Source organism: Panicum virgatum, chromosome 4K (assembly GCF_016808335.1).
Source record: "Panicum virgatum strain AP13 chromosome 4K, P.virgatum_v5, whole genome shotgun sequence".
NCBI classification, from domain to species: domain Eukaryota; kingdom Viridiplantae; phylum Streptophyta; class Magnoliopsida; order Poales; family Poaceae; genus Panicum; species Panicum virgatum.
This window is the reverse complement of record NC_053139.1, coordinates 19544620-19564275: the sequence shown is the minus strand read 5'-3', so window position 1 is coordinate 19564275 and position 19656 is coordinate 19544620. Positions and strand designations below refer to the sequence as shown.

Sequence of the window (19656 nt, the reverse complement as noted above, 5' to 3'; positions counted from 1 at the left end):
TGAGAGATCAAGGTGATGCATCTTGTGAACTGGTTCTAAAGTGAACCACAAGTGCATATTGGTGTGATGGCCTCCTTGGAGTCTTTGGTGTGGAGCGGCATCGATCTTTGTGCGGGGGACATGGAGATCCCCTTCCTTTGTGGAGAAGCTCACAAATTAAAAGGGGGTCAAGGTAACAGTGGTGACTTGACATAGCCTTGGTGGTGAAGTCAAGAAGAGTCCCGAAAGAGACTTGATTACCGGGAAACAATACTCGTAGTGAGTGCTTCAACAACGTAGAGTAGGAGTGACTTTGTGCCTAACCGAACCACAAGATAAATCTCATGTCAAAAATTTGCTTCCTCTCATCCCTATTTAAGCTTCCGCATTTCATTGTTGCATCTTGTGTGCCTTTATATTCTTAGCGCAATATCTTGCTAGGATTGACTACATGTTGCAAAACTCTTTTGGGATGAGAGTTTCACACTAGTTGAAGCATAGTTGCATATCTAGATAGCATATTTTAGTTTAAATTTATGTGCAAAATAGTTGGAGCCATAGGCTAAGATTTTATATTGTCTAATTCATCTCCTGCCCCTCTTAGGCTATGAGCACCAGATTCCTTTCAGGTATCCTCTTGGTAGGTTAACGTAAGAACACAGAAAAAGATAAAATAAAAATGACTTATAAGGCATAGACAAAGTATATTGGAGCGGGTGAAGGCAAAGATGTATGTTAAGGCTTACGCGTGAGATTTTACCTGTTGAGTAGGAAATGAAAGATCAACATTGCATATGCGATCTATTTAGACATAAGGAATCACTAACTACTCTTGAATACACTAAAAATACAAGAAGAATGTTACTACCTCCTATCATAAAAATAGTGTTGTGTTTGGATGCTGACTCTGTCATTAATGTGGAATATTAAAATGAATGTTTACTGATAGGTAGGATTTTGTGTCACATTTTGTATACAAGACGATGCTCCTTGTTGGGGAGTAACTCCACCAAGCAGTAGAGAAAGGGAGAGGAGATCGAAAACTCTAATGTGAGAGCAAGTGTTAAGAGCTCCAAAAAAAGAGAGAGCCCCCCTCCCTTGGGTCAGCTATATATAGGAGGGGAGGAGGTGGTAATTTATCTCCGGCCCCTTGATGAATATAGTATTTACAAATAGGCCCTTAGGCCATCACATGAAGCCCATTTAAAATATGGGTTGGGCCATTCCCCCAACAGTAGCTCTTCAGCTACTTTGGTTTGATGGGTACAGTAAAGCACAGTAGCTGAATTTACAAGCAGTGGCCCAGACCCATCTATGACTTCAGAGCCTTGGTTCCCGGGTGCTCTCACCCTTTGCGCCGGATGAGTCTCGTCGCATCTTCGGATCATTCTTCTTCGTCGCCGAAGTAGAAAGGCGAGCCATAGTCGCCGTCGCGGAAGTCAAAAGCGAGCCCCTCAGGTCGAGCTCTGCCGACGCGGGCGAAGGCCAAAGTCGTCGCTTGCCGAAGGTCGACGGCGAGAGCCTCAAGCCGAACTCCATCAGCGAGGGCAAAGCTGAAGTCGTGCTCGTCGAAGTAGAAAGGCGAGCCCCCCGAGCCGAACTCTATCGACGAGGGTGAAGCCGAAGTCGCGGTCACCGAAGTAGATGACGAGCCCCTTGAGCCGAACTCTATCAATGAGGGTGAAGCCGAAGTCGCGCTCGCCGAAGTAGACGGCAAGCCCCTCGAGCCGAACTCTATCGGCGAGGGCGAAGCCGAAGTCGTCGCTCGCCGAAGGCAGACGGCGAGCCCCTCGAGCCGAACTCTATCGGCGAGGGCGAAGCCGAAGTCGCGGTCGCCGAAGTAGACGGCGAACCCCTCGAGCCGAACTCTGTCGATGAGGGTGAAGCCGAAGTCGTCGCTCGCCGAAGGCAGACGGCGAGCCCCTCAAGCCGAACTCTATCGGCGAGGGCGAAGCCGAAGTCGCGGTCGCCGAAGTAGACGGCGAACCCCTCGAGCCGAACTCTGTCGACGAGGGTGAAGCCGAGGTCGTCGCTCGCCAAAGTTGCCGTTGAAGCCAAAACGACGAGCACCGGGCAAGACTTATTCGCCAGAGGTGCTGGTCTCCTGGCCCCACTATAGCCCCTCTTGTCCAGAGTTCGTGGTGGAGGCAGCATGGAAGTAACGAAGCCCATTTTAAACGAAGATCTGAGTTCAATATAGCGACACAGGCGCGGAGCCAGCAAAATAGTTCGGACACCTCGAGAACTCAGAAGGTGTCAGCCCAAACATGGGAGGACTTTAATATACTGGAAGTGAAGCTAAGGGGAGCGGAACCCATTCAGGACGTGCGATCCGTGCTTACTTCTTTCAAGCGTCTTCGCTTGGTACGCGCCGATGACTCCCCTTTTTGCTCGACGAAGAGGGATAGAACTTCGGTGCATACACGTTTTGGCGAGATACTCTTTCTGGAGGCCTTATTTATATTTGACAAGAGATATGAGAACTGAAGATAGAAGGTGACTCTTAGTTGACCTGCAAAAACATGTCATAATATTTTATATTTATTACAATGCCCTCGGTATTTGGCACCGAAGAACTTTTCTTGCCCTCGGCATTTTGCGCCGAAGGACTTCTCTGCCTTTGGCCTTTCGCACGATAGCACTTTCCTTGCCCTTGGCATTTCGCGCCGAAGGACTTCTCTGCCTTCGGCTTTTCGCACGACAGGACTTTGTTAGGGGACCTTCGGCTCTTTAACCGGAGAGGGTCACGCCTAGCCTTCGGCTTTCGCGCGACAGGACTTTCTGCCTTAGGCTTTCGCATGTAAGGACTTTGTTAGGGGACCTTCGGCTCTTTAGCCGGAGAGGGTCGCGCCTAGCCTTCGGCTTTCACGTGACAGGTCTTTCCTTGCCTTCGGCATTTCGCGCCGAAGGACTTCTCTGCTTTCAGCTTTTCGTACGATAGGACTTTCCTTGCCCTCAGCATTTCGCGCCGAAGAACTTCTCTGCCTTCGGCTTTTTGCACGACAGGACTTTCCTTGCCCTCGGCATTTTGTGCCGAGGGACTTCTTGTTTGAGCGTGAGCATCTTTGGCTCCCCACTGCCGTGCAATGCAATTCCACACAATGCAATGCTATGTGATGCACATATTGTAGTACGAGATAAATAAAATGCTATTGCAATAAGTAAAGAGCGAAGGGTTGGCCTCATAATCCAGGCCCAACCTTCGGGTAAGTCCCACTATTATCTGATAGAAATCCCATTAGTTGGCTACAATTAAGCAGTACCGAAGGCCAAGTGAACCTCTGTGAGAACCTGGCATAACCATTCCACCTATAACTTAGCTTGCTTCGGGGTGAAAACCGATAGCCCGAAGGAGAATCTTGCATAAAGTTCGGATAACTGAAGCCCCCCTTATATAATTCTCTTCGGGGTGAAAACTAATAGCCCGAAGAAGAATCTTGTATCAAACTCGAATATCCGAAGTGCCATATATATTTCTCTTTAGGGTGAAAACCAATAACCCGAAGGGAAATCTTGCATACAACATAGATAGCCGAAGGCTCATATATTTTCTCAGGGGTTGAACGGTAGCAATAGTCTCTTCGGTACCCATCAATAGAGTTAGACCGATCCATATATGTACCAGAAATTAATTCTTCAGTCGTGTGTAGAAAGCTATTAAATATGCCCATTCTCCAAAGAAATTTAATATGAAGAAACCCATTCCGAAGTCCAATAACGATTGACCAAAGAGATGCAATGTTCTTGACCGTTAGCTTCGGCAGTTTTTATTAGACATGAGCACATATATTGGTAAATAAAAGCAAGTACTTTCAAAGTCTAATTTTAGAGGCTTCGGTGAGGAGTGAGGACCGAAGGGCACAAAGGTGGTAATGAAAAGATTTAACGTGTTTGGCTCTTTTGCGCAATTAAAGAATTCAAATAAAGGAGGAAGCTTCGGTGTGTATAAATTTATTAGCACAAGAATTGTTAACTCCGTAGTCACATCATTAAATTTATTTTGCAATATAAAGCGGTGTGTATCAAAGATCCGAAGTCGCTCAGCTGGTTAGAATGTTACCTGAGCAGCTGGGCCTCGCGCGGGTCTCTTCGCCACGGGCCGATGCTTAATACGCGCGGGCGGAGCTGTTGTGGGCCGCACGCGGGCATCTTCGCCGCGAGCCGGAGCTACGAGGCGCGCGGAGTTGTGGGCCGCGCGCGGGCGTCTTCGCCACGCTGCAGCTACGAGGCGCGCGGAGTTGTGGGCCGCGCGCGGGCGTCTTCTCCACGCTGCAGCTACGAGGCGCGCGAGGCGCGCGGAGCGAAGAGGCCGCAGCTGCGAGGCGTCTTCGCCGCGGAGCTGGCCACGCACGGTCTTCTTCGCTGGGGCGCGCAGAGCTGTGCCACCAGCGTAGTTGCAGCCGAAGGGGTGGATAACCAATGAGGCAGACGTGGTCACCGGCCGCTTGCGGGTGAGCTTGCTTGACGCAGCGCATGCATGGCCTTCGCTGGCCGGGGTTTCGCTGCAGTGAAGACATGGTCGCGCAGCGCAGGAAGCGCACAGCGCCGGGCGCACGTGTGGCTGCCTTCGCCGTGGAGCTCGAAGCTGGAGGCGTGCCATACGGGGCCGGAGGGCACGCGAAGCTGATGCCACGCGAGCCGAAGGTGAGCCGGCGAAGCCATAGCCATCCGAGCCGAAGATGAGCCGCGAGCTGCCGTGCTTGCTTTTGCTGCGAGCGCGCCGCGACGGGCCTTCGACGCGGGCTAAGGCCGTCTCTCCGCGGCCGTCTTCAGATTTGGCCGAAGGTAAGAATGGTGGCGTTGCCTGGGCTCAATTGCCCATCGGCGCTCGTTCCTTGCTTGCGAAGGGGTGTTCCATGCTTTGCCAGCAAAGAGGGTGAAAGTCCGCGAAGGGGTGCTACATGTGCTTGGGCAAGAAGCTGACTCACCGCCGAGGCTGTGCCTCGGGCTGATGCGGGAGGGAGATGACCCGCGGAGATGGGCTGGAGGCGCAGTGGCGTGTGTGGCCCAACGATGGCGCTCCTCGCCACGGATTGACGATGGGACGTGCATCTCTTCGCGCGAGACGATCGCGTCATGGCCCGAAGGGGAGAAAGCACCTGCGCCGCTGGCCGAAGAGGCGACGCCTGGCCGAAGAGACGATGCCCGGGCCGAAGAGGAGAGGGCGCCGGCGCCGGAAGCCGAAGAGACGAAATTCTGTGTCGCGGGTCGAAGCGCCTGCGCCGCTGGCCAAAGAGACGACGTATGCGTCGCCGGCCGAAGAGACGATGCCTGCGATGTTCGCTGCTTCCGAAGCCCCTGGCGCCAAAGCTCCGAGCTGGGTGGGCCGATGCCCGTGCAACCGAAGCCTGCGCTCCCTGTGCGCTGCATGTGGGCCGAAGGAGTGAGGCGCGCCTTCACAGCGGGCCGAAGGGGGAACGACGCCTGCCGCGTCATGGGCCGAAGAGAGGCGCGTAGTTGCCGCGGGCTGAGGTGGGGCACCGATGCCTTTGCCTGTGGCCGAAGGTGGACGGCGTCTGCCGCACCATGGGCCGAATAAATGGCACACCGATCATTTGGTGTGCCCATTCGATCAATATTTGAGATCTGTATATCAGAAAAAGAGATGCTGCTCTGGTGGTTGAAGCCGAAGAGCAATTAGCATATAGTACTTGAGAAATAAAATGTTCAGCCGAAGTATTGGAAATCGAAGCTATTTATGTTCTCAACTCATGACTTGAATATTTTAACCAGTCCACCAAGAGAATATCGACGATTTTTTTATAACAACTAAAAACTCACTTCGATCAAACTACCGAAGGGTAGTTTCCCACCGGCATCTTACTCGAAGAACGAAGATGAACTTCGGGAGGTAAAAGTCAACCCCGAGTCAACGCCAAAGAGTGCAAAAACTGATTTCAAAGGTCAAACCTGACCCAAGTCACAGACGAAGATTGAAAAATTTATTCCGAAGGGTAAGAGTAACCGACGAAGGGGGAAAAAATTGATTCCAAAGTGGTGAAAAATGATCATGGAGCCTGATGCCGAAGCCCAGCTACGAGAATTTTGAAGGCTAAACACCGAAGCCCAGTTACAAAAAATATTTTGAAGCAAAATGACGAAGGCCATTTATAGACTACCGAAGCCAGATAATCAATAGTATTTTATCCGTATAAGGAAACAAGCGCTCCGAAGAGAGCGAATTTCAATATTGCAAGAAATGATATGCACTGAGAAGACGGACTGGTTAAGTTGGTTAACTCGATTGCGTGCGAAGGTGGATGTCCCGTGATCGATCCTCGCCGCGTCAGCATTTTGCAAAAACTGAGACCATAGCCATATTATTGCCCGTGGGCCGATGGTGATCACTTACGCCATGGGCTGCTGGAGGCGGCGCGCGGAGTTGGGCCTCGCGCGGGCTTCTTCGCCGCGAGCCGATGCTTGCTGCGGATCGGAGCTTGAGGCGGACGGAGCTTGTGGGCCACGCGCGGGCGTCTTCGCCGCGCTGCAGCTATGAGGTGCGCGGAGTTGTACGCCGCGCGCGGGCGTCTTCGCTACGCTGTAGCTACGAGGCGCGCGGAGCGAAGAGGCCGTAGCTGTGAGGCGTCTTCGACGAGGCGCGCGGAGCGAAGAGGCCGCAGGTACGAGGCGTCTTCGCCATGGAGCTTCGCGCGTCGGAGGCGCGGAATCTTCGTCGCGGAGCTGCGCATGCCGGAGGCGCAGAGCTGGCCACGCACGGTCTTCTTTGCTGGGCTTCGCCGGAAACGTGAAGAGCTGTGCCACCTTCGTTAACTGGGCTGAAGCCCAAGCTGCCGAAGCTCATGTACCGCTGCCTTCGCCGTGCTTCGTGGGAACCGAAGTGTGTGGTATTAGCGGGGTTTGATTTCGAGCCAAACACGTGGTGGGCGCCAAACTGTTGGGGAGTAACTCCATCAAGCAGTAGAGAAACGGAGAGGACATCGAAAACTCTAACAGCTCCAAAAAAAAAAAGAGAGCCCCCCTTGACCCTTGGGTCAGCTATATATATAGGAGGGGAGGAGGTGGTAATTTATCTCCGGCCCCTTGATGAATACAGTATTTACAAATAGACTCTTGGGCCATCACATGAAGCTCATTTACAATATGGGTTGGGCCATTCCCCCAACACTCCTAACTTATTATCATATCTTGATATACAACAAAATAAGAGCTCTTCAAAACCAGTTGCAATGTCCTAAAACAAAATGGACTTTAGTCATTAAATAATAGGATAAAATATATGTAATCAAGAACAAAGCTTTAAGTTATGAACATACATTTTCAAAACAAATCTAGCCATGCTAATTTCAAAAGTTGAATCAAAATCATATATTCAAAAGACCTAGGTGGTCAAAGTTTATATGTCTTGACTGCAAGCAATTCTACATGACATTATTTGTTACTCAATTAAGTGTTTTGTGTAATAAATTGTAACCGCTATAATTCACAATGTAGTTTAAGACAGAGTATACATTCAAACTCGAGTTTCAAACCATTCGCCACCGCTATTTGAATCTACCAATTGTTCCACAGGTCAGGATGCCATTTGCATTGGAACGCTTTTGCGATGCATATATATATATATATATATATATATATATATATATATATAGGGAAAACTGACCAATTTCCCCCAACAACACAACTCCACATGCCGTTAAAAACTGAGGACCAATAACAACAGCAAAACCCCACAGTTTAAGGCCAGCCTCCTCTTGCACACACTTGTTCCCCTGTCTGCCTCTCCTGCGTTCAGTCTTTGACCTCCTCAACCCCAAAACACCCGGAGTCCGGAGATCAAACAACTGTCAAAGCTCATTCCTTTCTGCACAAAACCGCATGAAGTTCCAGTTTTTCTCACAAGCTTAAACGAGTAATCACAAGGAATGTCCACAATCTTTTATAACACTGCCAATTCTTCCCGTTCTATGCTCTAAAACCACGAAGAACTGCAACAGGATCAGCCGCAATCCCAATTTTGTACACAATGAGATATCTGCATATATCTGCATGTAGCGACATCCATTGATCTCTGCTACAGTGCAAGTTTGTAGCCCGCAATTGCACAGGTGGTGTCATCGTCAATGGCGAGGCTGAGCCACGGCCTCCTGGGCGCTCTGAACCTGATGACGCTCCTCCTGTCCCTGCCGGTGGTGTGCGCGGGCGTCTACTTCCGCATGCGCGCCGCCACGGAGTGCGAGCGCGCCCTGCAGCTCCCCGTCATCGCGTTCGGCTGCGCGCTGCTGCTGGTCTCCCTCGTCGGCCTCGCGGGCGCCTGGGGACACCGCGGCGCCGCCACGCCGTTCCTCTGGGCCTACGTGGTGTTCATGTTCCTGCTCGTCGTCGCCGTCTTCGCGCTCACCGTGTTCACGTTCGTGGTCACCAACCGTGGCGCGGGAGGCGCCGTGTCCGGCCGCGGGTACCAGGAGTACCGCCTCGGGGACTACTCCGGCTGGCTGCAGGCGCGGATCGCCGAGCCGGAGACGTGGCGGCGCGTCGAGAGCTGCCTCTCCGAGGCGCGCGTGTGCGGCGGCCGGCCGTCCGACGGCGCCGTGGGCCAAGACGCCACGGAATTCTACAAGCGACACCTCTCGCCCATCCAGGTACACACCGTGACCAGTTAATGGTTCTTGCAGACCTGAAACGATCGTGAATGCGTGAGAGCCTCATACGTGTTCTCGTGCAACGTGCAGTCTGGTTGCTGCAAACCACCGACGCGGTGCGGGTTCCGGTACGTGAACGCCACCTTCTGGGCTGCCCCGGGATCGGGGCTGTCAGCGGCCGCGGCCGGCGACGCTGACTGCCGGGCATGGAGCAACGACATGCAGGTGCTGTGCTTCGAGTGCGACGCGTGCAAGGCCGGCGTGCTAGAGACTGTCAAGACGAAGTGGAAGGCGGTCGCGACCGTGAACATTGCCCTCCTCGTGCTCCTCGTCGTTGTATACACGCTCGGATGCTGCGCCTTGCGCAGCAATGGTGGAAGCCGGTACTTCAAGGACGACGGTGATGCTGACAAAATCTGATCGAGCCATAGACCGGCCAACAATGATCGAGTTGAACTTGAAAGTGGTTTAGGTTAGAAGCTCAAGATGACGAGACAATGGTTCGAACTGCATCTGTACTGTGTAATACTATATAGAGAGTTCATGCTAAAATTGAATAATGCCCAAGCACTACCTGTCTGTAACTGTAATGCGATAATTTTTCCGAATTCCCGTGGAATGTGATATTTCTGCCAATTTTCATGCCGGCCTTTAGGATGAGGCTTCAGAATCGAGCCACATCCCTGTTTGATTTGTGAACCGCAGGGGATGACGCTGCCATGTACGTCTTACACAAGCGCAAGTTTTCATCATCGTCTTCGTCTATTTTCGGCTTCTGTTCGTTACATGCGCGTCATTGGCCTCTGCCTGGGCAAACAGCAACCATCCCCGCTCTTGTCGGACTCGGACCTCCCGGCAGAGCTCGATGGCCTCATTCAGCGCCGGCTGCTGTCGCCCACGGACCGCCTCCACTTTGTGGCCGTCTGCCGCCAGTGCCCAGTGGCGCCTGGCCGCAAACCAGCAGCATCTACCACTGCAAAAATGATTCCGTTTTTTCTAGATGCAGCCCAATAGGTAATCCGCTCCTATGAGATAAGTGCGGTTACGGTAACAATTCAAGCATCTCTGGAAATACACTTTTAAGCACGGGTGATGGCGTCACCCTCCTCTAAAAATGATGTTTTAGGGCAGGTGATGGCATGACCTAAAATTTAAAATTTAAGGATTTAATAGTCTAAAAAATTGTAGAGGTTGATGATATGTAAAATTTTGTAGTTGATAACTTTTCATTTAAGATCATTAATAGTCAAAAAAGTTATTATAAGTCCTCTAAGTTTAAAGTTTAGAAGTATTATGGATATGAATACTGAAATTATATAAACTAGGTGATTCCCTGCGCGTTGTTGTGGGATTTGAGAGAGATTTTTTGATAAGCTATGAATGGCTGGGCGCCTTTTATAGTTGCTCAAAGTGTAAGTGTTTCGCTTTTTGTATTTATTTTGCAATTCTAAGATTCAAACAAGTTTTCTAATAAAATAAGAAAATATTTTAGAGGCGGGTGAGGCGTAACCCGCCCCTAAAAATACATTTTTAGCGGTGGTTAGAGGTGTAACCTGCTCATAGAAATCGATTTAAGAGTTAATACAAAAGGATACCACACCTCATGTAGCCATGACTGTGTAGTATGGTGGAGCATAGGGTGCGCGAGGCTTGTTACAATTTTTTGATGAAAAATATTGATACACTTGAGTTAACCGGGGTTTGAACCGCTTACCTCAAGCCTCGCGCATACCCTCCTCTCCACTCGCCCTGCAAATTCATTTGTAGGCCGGGCACGTTATCCACTCCTGCAAATAGCTATTTTTAGCTATGAGAAATAGGAGCGGGTACCGTATCTATGAATATCATTTCAAGGACAACTAAAAATTGTTTCTGTAGTAGTGATCCGTTACCGCCGGCGCTATCGTTGCTCTGCTTAAGCTACAACACCATCGAAAGCCTCCTGACGGTCAGTTGCATCACTACTGCACATCCCTAAAGCTTTTCTCGCCGGTTCGCATCTCCGATGGCTGGCTGCTCTGCCTGCCGTCCAGTTCTAGTCCTGATGGGCTATTCTTGATGAATCCTTTCTCTAAAAGCTGCCATTTAACTGCTCATACCTGACAATACGTAAATTCACTATAAGTAGAGAGCTACTAGATTGTTAACACGGAATTGCGCCAAACACACTCGAGTGCGCTAGAACGCTTGAGAGATCGTCAAAACGATCTGAATTAGCAGAACCCTGACGGACCGATCTGACCGGTTCCACAAACCGGTTTGACCGGTGTGGAGCAGAGAACCGCAAAGACCTAGAAACGCGAGCTCGGGAGGGACCCCGTCGGAGCTTGCGCGGCTAGGGTTGCTCTGAGGTTGGCAGACCACTCAGAACGTCTTCAAACGCCGTAGAGACGAAGGAAGAAAGCAATCTAGGGTTGGAAAATGCTAGGGTTTGAGAGATAAAAAATAATGCGATTTTTGTATTGATTCGATTGGGAATAACCTCAATCGACCTTAGCCTTTATATTTATAGGCCGGGAAAGACGTACCCCTTCACGAGTAGGATTACATGAGGACTCTTTACAAAAACCCTAATTCTACTCGGACTGTACAGACCAGACCGGTCTGACCGGTTGGCCCGACCGGTCAGACCGGTCGGCCTCAGCAGATGCCAATTTTAGCTGTCAACATATGCCCCCTGCTTTTTGGTGAGTTTCACAAGCTAAAAAGTAAAAACTATCCTGATGTACATATTTTACACAGAGCATATAAAACTAAGGGCGATATCCAATACTGGCCGTCTTCATCTTCATGCACTTTGCCATACGCTAGGATAGAACTTCTTCAAGTACCTCCCATTGACAGCCCTCGGTAGATGCTCACCTTGCACCGTCTCCACCATATACGAATTACCGGAGATAACTTTGATAATCTTGTATGTACCCTCCCAACTTGGCGACCATTTGCCAAACTTGATGTTTTTCATCCCAAGAGGCAAAATTGTCTTCCAAACCAGATCTCCAACCTGAAAAGATTTAAATTTTACCTTTTTGTTGTAAGCTCTGGCCACCCGAAACTTATTTTTCTCAATCTCCTTCAAAGCCTTCAAACGCTTGTCGGTCACCTCATCAATATTATCCATCATCAAATCATGGTAATCAACAGCGGAAAGGTCATTTTGCTTTGCCAATCTATATGCATCCAGATTTACCTCAACGGGCAAAACGGCCTCTTGACCATACACAAGCTTAAAAGGAGTAACTTTTGTAGCACCATGTCTAGATATACGATGAGCCCATAATGCTTCGGATAACACTTCATGCCACCTCTTAGGATTTTCTTCTATCTTCTTCTTGATAAGTTTGATCAAAATCTTATTACTAGGCTTAACCTGCCCATTGCCTTGAGCATAGTATGGAGATGAATTGAGCAACTTAATCTTGTAAGATTCGGCAAAGGCACACACCTTTTTTGATATAAATGAAGAACCTTGATCTGTTGTCAAAGTCTGTGGAATGCTGAATCTATGAATAATATGTTCAGTAATAAACTCAATTACCTCCTTATGTGTCATATTCTTCAAAGGAACCGATTCGGTCCATTTAGTGAAATAATCCGTAGCAACCAACACGAAGCGATGACCCTTTGAAGATGGTGGATGAATTTGACCAATGAAATCCAACCCCCAATCTCGGAATGGCCATGGTTTAATAATAGAATGCATCAACGCAGCAGGCACCAATTGCAAATCACCAAACCACTGACATTCTTCACATCCTTTATAGTACTTGAAACAATCGGATAGCATGGTGGGCCAATAGAAACCGACTCTTCTAAGTAATCACTTCATCTTGGGAGCTGATTTATGAGTGCCACAAATACCTTCATGAACCTCACCCATAGCAACCCGGGCCTGATCCGAGTCTAAACACTTGAGAATCAAATCTTCGGCAGTTCGACAATAAAGTTCATCGTCAATTAAAACGTACTTGAAAGCCAAATGCCGAATATTTCTCTCTGCACCACGACCAGGATCTCTCAAATACGATAGAAGAGGAACCCTCCAATCCTGGGTTTCGGCCGAGACAATTGAATCATCTTTTTTAGCCGAACCAGAACCAGCAGCTGCATCACCGGTTAGACCGGTCTCTGGACCGGTCAGACCGGTCTGGGCGGTCAAACCGGTGTCGCTGACCGGTCGGACCGGTGCGTCCAGAACCAGACACTCCGCTTTCATTTGCATCGGCTTGCGAATGTTGAAATATTTTTTCGTAACATTATAGCCTGATGCTTGCTGAGCCAGAGTATTTGCCTTTCCATTATCTTCCCTTCGAATATGTTTGATAATAAATTCATCGAAGGAAGAAATAATATCGAGGCATTTATCAAGATATGCATTTAGAAAACCATTATAGCACTGGCATACCTTAGATACTTGCTGCACCACCAGAAGAGAATCTCCAAAGGCTTCAACATGCTTCACGCCCATGGATTCCAAGAATTCCAAGCTAAATAGAAGGGCCTCATATTCAACTTGGTTATTTGTGCACTCTTCTTCCAATCGGTTTGAAAATTCAAAAACAGCACCATTCGGAGAAATAAGAACAGCACCAATCCCTTGACCATCATCACAAACCGATCCATCGAAGTACAACTTCCATGGTGTGCAAGTAATATAGCCGACCTCTAGATCATGCTTGTCATTAATCCGATGCTCAACAATAAAATCCAGTACAATTTGGCCAATAATAGATTTTAAAGGTTCACAAGCCAAATCATATTCAACTAAATCATAAGCCCACATGCCAATTCTACCACTCAAAATCGGTTTTTGTAACATATGTTTGATCACATCGGTTTGACATACTACTATGCAAGTACTAGATAGTAGATAATGCCTTAATTTAGTACAAGCATAATAAAGAGACAAACACAACTTCTCAATAAATGTATACCTCGTCTCTGCATCAATAAGTCGTCGGCTTAAATATGTAATGATATACTCCTTTCCTTCGGTTTCTTGAGTCAAAACAGCCCCAATAACCTTGTCTTCAGCAACCACATAAAGTCTGAAAGGTACTCCTCTCCTAGGTGCTTTGAGTACGAGTGGCGAAGACAAATAAATCTTGATCTTCTCAAACGCTTCTTGTTGTTTTGCCCCCCAAGTAAATTCGGTTTCATCTTTTAACCGAAGAATATGAGTAAAAGCATCGATCTTCCCAGACAAGTTAGATATAAATCTTCTTAAGAAATTTACCTTGCCCAAGAACTTCTGTAAATCTTTTTTGCATGTAGGGGCTTCAACCTTCTTCATGGCTTCAACTCTCTTAGGATCAATCTCTATTCCTTTCTCATGAACAATGAAGCCAAGAAACATTCCAGCCGATACACTAAAAGCACATTTGAGTGGATTCATCTTTAAACCATACCGGCGCATCCTCTCAAGAGCGAGTCTCAAATCGGCTAAATGATGATACAACCTGGCCGATTTAATGACAATATCGTCAATGTACACTTCCAAGATAACACCAATCAAATCATGGAAGATTAAATTCATAGCTCTTTGATAAGTAGCACCCGCAATTTTCAAACCAAAAGTCATAACTACCCACTCAAACAAACCGACAAATCCCAGACATCTAAAGGCTGTCTTAGATATATCTTCTTCGGCCATGAATATTTGATTGTAACCGGCATTACCATCAAGAAACCTAATGACACGATGTCCGGAAGCCTCATTGATCAACATATCGGCTATAGGCACAGGATATTCATCCTTGGGAGTAGCTTTATTAAGATCTCTAAAATCAATACACACTCTAATTTTCCCCGAATCCTTTTTCTCAACGGGCACAATATTAGAGATCCAATTAGCATAATGACAAGACCAAATAAATCAAGCATCAAGTAAATGATTAATTTCAGTTTTAATTCGGTCATAAATAATGGTATTGAAACGACTAACCGGTTGTTTATAAGGTCTAAAACCGGCTTTAATCGGCAATCGATGCTCAACAAGATCACGACTCAAACCAGGCATTTCATGATACTCCAAGCAAAGCAGTCAACATACTCCTTCAATAAATTAACCAAATCAGCTTTATATTCAGCCGATAAATTTTTGTTTACAAAGGTCGGCCTAGGAATAGTTCCATCACCAATATCTACCTTTTCTAAAGGATCGGCCGATGTAAACCCTTGGCCCAGCTTATCAAGATCATCAGAATCTTCAATGGCTTCACACATATCGTTCGTACGCGCCTGATACTGATCTGGCCTTTGCTGCAGCCATTCTGCGTTGTATCGGTCGGACCGGTCGGGGTGTCCGGTCTGACTGGTCGGCCTTGTGCGCCGAACGGGGCAGGATCGGTCTGACCGGTCGGCACGGGCGGTCTGACCGGTCGCTTCTGGAGCTTGTGTTGTACTCATCTGATTTACACTAAATGATTTAGCCGATTATCCATCGGCTTTAGTATAGCAGAAACAAAACCATCCTTAGTGCAACTAATCAAATCATAATCGGACAGATCCATGCCCGATAAACACTTGACGTTGTCGTGTGCACTAATAGAATCCGAATCGGCTAAAGCAACAAAGGATGAAGTGTCCCCATGGACAATCTCAACCTCATTGCCGATCCACTGAACAAAAAACTAATGCAAGGTAGAAGGAACACACTAATTTGCATGAATCCAATCCCTCCCAAGAATGAAATTATAGTTACCTTGCACCTCCAAGACGAAGAAAGCTGTAGCAAGCGTCTTGCTCCCAATAGTGAGCTCCATGGAAGCAACTCCCTTGGCGCTAAGGGGCTCTCTCCCTCCAACACCACTGACCGTCATGTTTGTCTTGATCAAGTCCTCGTCTTGGCCACCTAGCTTCTTGTACAGCGAGTAGGGCATAAGACTTACAATGGCCCCACCATCTACTAGCATGCGAGTCACCGGCTTCCCGTTGATGTGTCCCCTCAGGTAAAGAGCCTTCAGATGGTTGTCCTTCTCGCTTGGCTTCTGGAACACAGCTTTACGGGGCCCAAACTGAAGATGAGCCATGTCCTCCTCTGGAACCACAAGGTAATCCGAAGATAAGTGCACCATGTTGATCTCCAAGTTGGTGTGCTCCGGAGATGCCTCATAATCCACCAATTCCTCGTCTTCTGCTGTCAGAGGAACTGCTGGGGCTTCATCAACAGAAGAAACCGAAACGGGCGGCGTTGATTCGGCTACTGGCTCTGCAGTAGGCTCGACCGGTCTGACCGGTTGGTCAGAGCAGTCTGACCGGTCTGTCTGACCGGTCTGTCTGACCGGTCTAACCGGTCAGACGCGGCGGTCCGACCGGTCTGCTGGCTGATCAGCTGTCTTGGCCTTCCAAACCTTGCTATGAGGGAACATGGGCCTGTATCTGTTGAAGTCCTCATCCCTCGTCTTCTCTTTCTCCTGCTCCTTCTTTTCTTTGTTGCGAAGGCGCTGCAATTTCCTCTTCTGTGTATGAGTTAAACCTGAAGAGTACCACCTAGGCTGATGGTACTTGTCCGCTGCGCTCTTGCTGCTACCGGCCTCATGATCATTGGCCATGACCGGCTTTTTGCGAAGGAACGTCAACCGATGTATCTATATCCATTAGTTTCTTGCCCATATCCTTTATGGGCACCTTGATTTCACCGATTCGAACCACAACATCGGCTTTAAGCTTCCCTGAGTCAGCCATAGGCTTCTGCTCCTCCTTCTTCTCCTTGACGCGATACTCGAATCTTGGAACAGGATCCTGGCCTGGCCTCTAGTGAGACCGGTCTGACCGATCGGTGGCGACTGGTCTGACCGGTGCAGCCTGCTGCACTGGACCAGATTGGCGTGGTCCCAATCGGTCATGTACTGGCACCCTGGAGCTTTCCCTCTGATAATGTGGAGGATAAGGCATCGGAAAACACTGCATCCATATCCCTTCATGCTCCCACGCTGGATTTGTTGCATTTGACGCCGGTGGTAGCCATGGCATGGTAGCATACATCTTCTGAGGAGGATACAATGTGACAACATCACCTCTACGCCTGCTGTATTCCCTCCTTGGGGACACTGGACGATCTTGGCGTGGTGGTGAACGCGGTCTCTTTTTTAGCGGCCGATCGTTTTGAACGGACTTTGTGTACTTGTTCAACAACTGGTTGAAGGTGGGCTTCTGATTAGTAGTTCTTCCCTGCACCTTCACTTCGTTGGTCTTCCAAGTACCCACTTCCGGACGCTTTGGCTTGAAAGTCCGTGGATGGTCACCAGAGCGGTCTGACCGGCTGGAGGAACCGGTCTAACCGGTAGGACCGGTCTGACCGGTCGGAGACACCGGTCTGACCGGTCGTGCTTGATCAGCAGACCGATTTTCTGGTGGAGAGCTTCCTTGCCCCCCGAGTCTGGGATTTCTGACTATGATCTTCAGAGTAGCCTTGCCATCATCAGTCTTCTCTTTGATAACTTCCCGGGCAATGATCTTGTCACTTGTATTCATCGGTCTTGGATCACCGATGACAACATGCTTCCCCTTAACTCCTTCGGCTTGTTCCGGCCGAATGAGCACCTTTGGATTGTTCAATTCCAGCGTATGAATAGGAAAAGGAGCCTTGTCAATTTGCATCCCAGAAAGTACCAATCGTCCTTCATTAATGGCCGATTGTACCTGTCGACGAAAAACATTACAATCATTAGTAGCATGAGATGTAGAGTTATGCCACTTACAATATGCATGTCGTTTAAGTTCGTCGGGAGATGGAATAGCATGTGACAATCGGATGTTACCATTCTTAAGCAATTCATCAAAAATCCAATCACACTTAGAAACATCAAAAGTAAATTTCAGCTCCTCTTGCCGATTCTTTTGAATCGGCTTGAGAGATGGAACTGAACCGGGTTTGGCCTTTGATGGCCAAACAAACTCAGCAGCATATACTTCCTTGCTATCATCGTCCGAACTATTCGAATCACGATCAAGAATATGTGTGTTGGACCGATGAGGCTTGAAAGTATCTTTGGCATTTTTAAGTGTAAACTCTAAACCCATGACTTTGACTTGCAAGAAATTCACAGTATGATATTCAAAGCCCTCGAGTTTCTCTTTCAAATAAGAACGCAAACCATTAAACGCCAAATCCGCCAAATCCTTTTCGGAAATTGTCAAACTAAAACACCAATTTTTAATCTCTTTAAATCTTTTGAAATAATTCGAAGAAGATTCATCACGTCCTTGCTTAATCGATGTTAAGTCCAACAATTTTGCTTCTGTTTCCCCACTAAAGAAGTGATCATGAAACTTATGCTCCAACTGAGCCCAATTGTGAATAGAATTAGGAGCAAGTGAGATAAACCAAGAGAAAGCCGTTCCAGTCAAAGATAAAGAAAATAAATGCACACGCAAAGCATCATTGAAACCAGCTTCTCCTAATTGCAAGACATATTGACTAACGTGTTCCCAAGTTGTACGAGAATCATCACCATTAAATTTAGTAAACTCAGGAATACGCCAACCCGCAGGAAAAGGAGTAAAATCAAATTCAGCGGGATAAGGTTTTTGATATAAACGTGTAGTACCCATATCCACCCCAAGCTTACTTTTAATCGCATTTGCCAGATCCTCTTTGAACTTAATGAGATCGGCCTTATAGTGCTGGCTGGTATAAAACTCAGAAAAATGGTGTGCTTTAGAATTTCCATGCGCCATCGTCTGTGAAGAAGTCGGGATCGGTCCTTGGTTAGGTCCAGATCCTCGTGGCCCTCCCACTATAGAAGTAGTGTGAGGTAGTGTATACAGTGACAATTCATTAGTTCGGCTAGGGGCAGCCGAACCTAGAATTGTCTCGAGAGGTGTCGGCGATGGTTCTGAGTAACCGGTCTGACCGGTCAGACCGATCTGACCGGTCTGGGGGACCGGTCCGACTGGTGCTGTGTGCACGGTCGATGGTGGCGGGGTTTGCCCTGAGAACGAGTTTGGTGGCATACCATAGAGTGGTTCAGGTGTGAACTCAGGGGTAGCCGAACTCGGATCTGAAGAGTTAGGATCTGACATGGGTTGTTTACCTTTAAGTGCATCAACATCACTACTCAACTTAATCAAAATGTCACCCGCGGCAGCTTGTGCAGCAACAATCTTTTGATCCATTATGGATGACATTCTATCAAACATATCAGAGGGAGAGAGGCTTACTGTCGGTACCCCAGGACTGGGGTACCCCCTCTTGCTGTGTCTAGGCAAGGATCTTATAATTATCCTTAACTACATCCAAACAACCAGACCCCTGCGGTCCGGAATCCTGTTCTCCCAGCAGCGGCCTGGGCAGTTCCTCAGTTGGGAAAGGTCCGGAGACACCACGTGTCCCGGAAAAGGCAGGAACTCGTGCGCAAGCAGTCGGGACTCCGGACCTCCCCGAGGAGACCGGACCCCCGCAGGGTCCCGGACCCCACATGGGGTCCCGGACCCCCTGTATAATAACCGGACCCCTCGCTAAGGGAAGAGATCGACGCCCCGCGTCGGGGTGGTCCGGGGCCGCCACGTGTCTGCAAGACATGGCCGTTTGGGTTTCCATACCAACGTTCACCCACCATTGCATTTATTGCAGTAGGTGAACGTCTGCATTGATATGACAGAAGCTGAGGCGTTTCATTGACCAGGGGATACTATTGATCGCGTATTACCAAGGCAATGGAGCCGCTGGCGCCGCCCATACTGCGTCTGCCAGATGGGTACGACGGCTCAGCTTCGCCCATTATGACGCTACATAATAGCCTCAGCAGGCCACGCCGCAAGCTACGCTACTCCAACGAGCGCCTAGTTGATGGGACAAGAAAAGACCCCCTGAGTCAGGAGAGCAGCAGTAAAGATTCGCTACCGCTGTAACCACAGTCACGTTGGGCCCACCTGTCGGGGCATCAACGCCCTATGTATCCGCTCCCCCTTGATCTATAAAAGGGGGAGGACGCCGCTAGAAAACCTCAGGCTGAGCAAGAGCCAAGGCCAGCAGAGGATAGGTTCATACACAACCAAAAACAATACATCTCACAGTGGACGTAGGGTATTACGCTCCGGCGGCCCGAACCACTCTAAATCGTGTGTTCTTGAG

General features: G+C 48.6%; 1 protein-coding gene across 1 annotated transcript; it reads left to right on the top strand.

Moving 5' to 3' along the window:
• Positions 1-8060: 8060 nt before the first annotated feature.
• Positions 8061-8999, top strand: LOC120702000 (tetraspanin-8-like). Its single transcript, XM_039985782.1, has 3 exons — positions 8061-8223; positions 8302-8579; positions 8670-8999. Exons 1-3 carry the CDS (start codon positions 8061-8063, stop codon positions 8997-8999), a joined length of 771 nt encoding a protein of 256 aa, XP_039841716.1.
• Positions 9000-19656: the final 10657 nt, after the last annotated feature.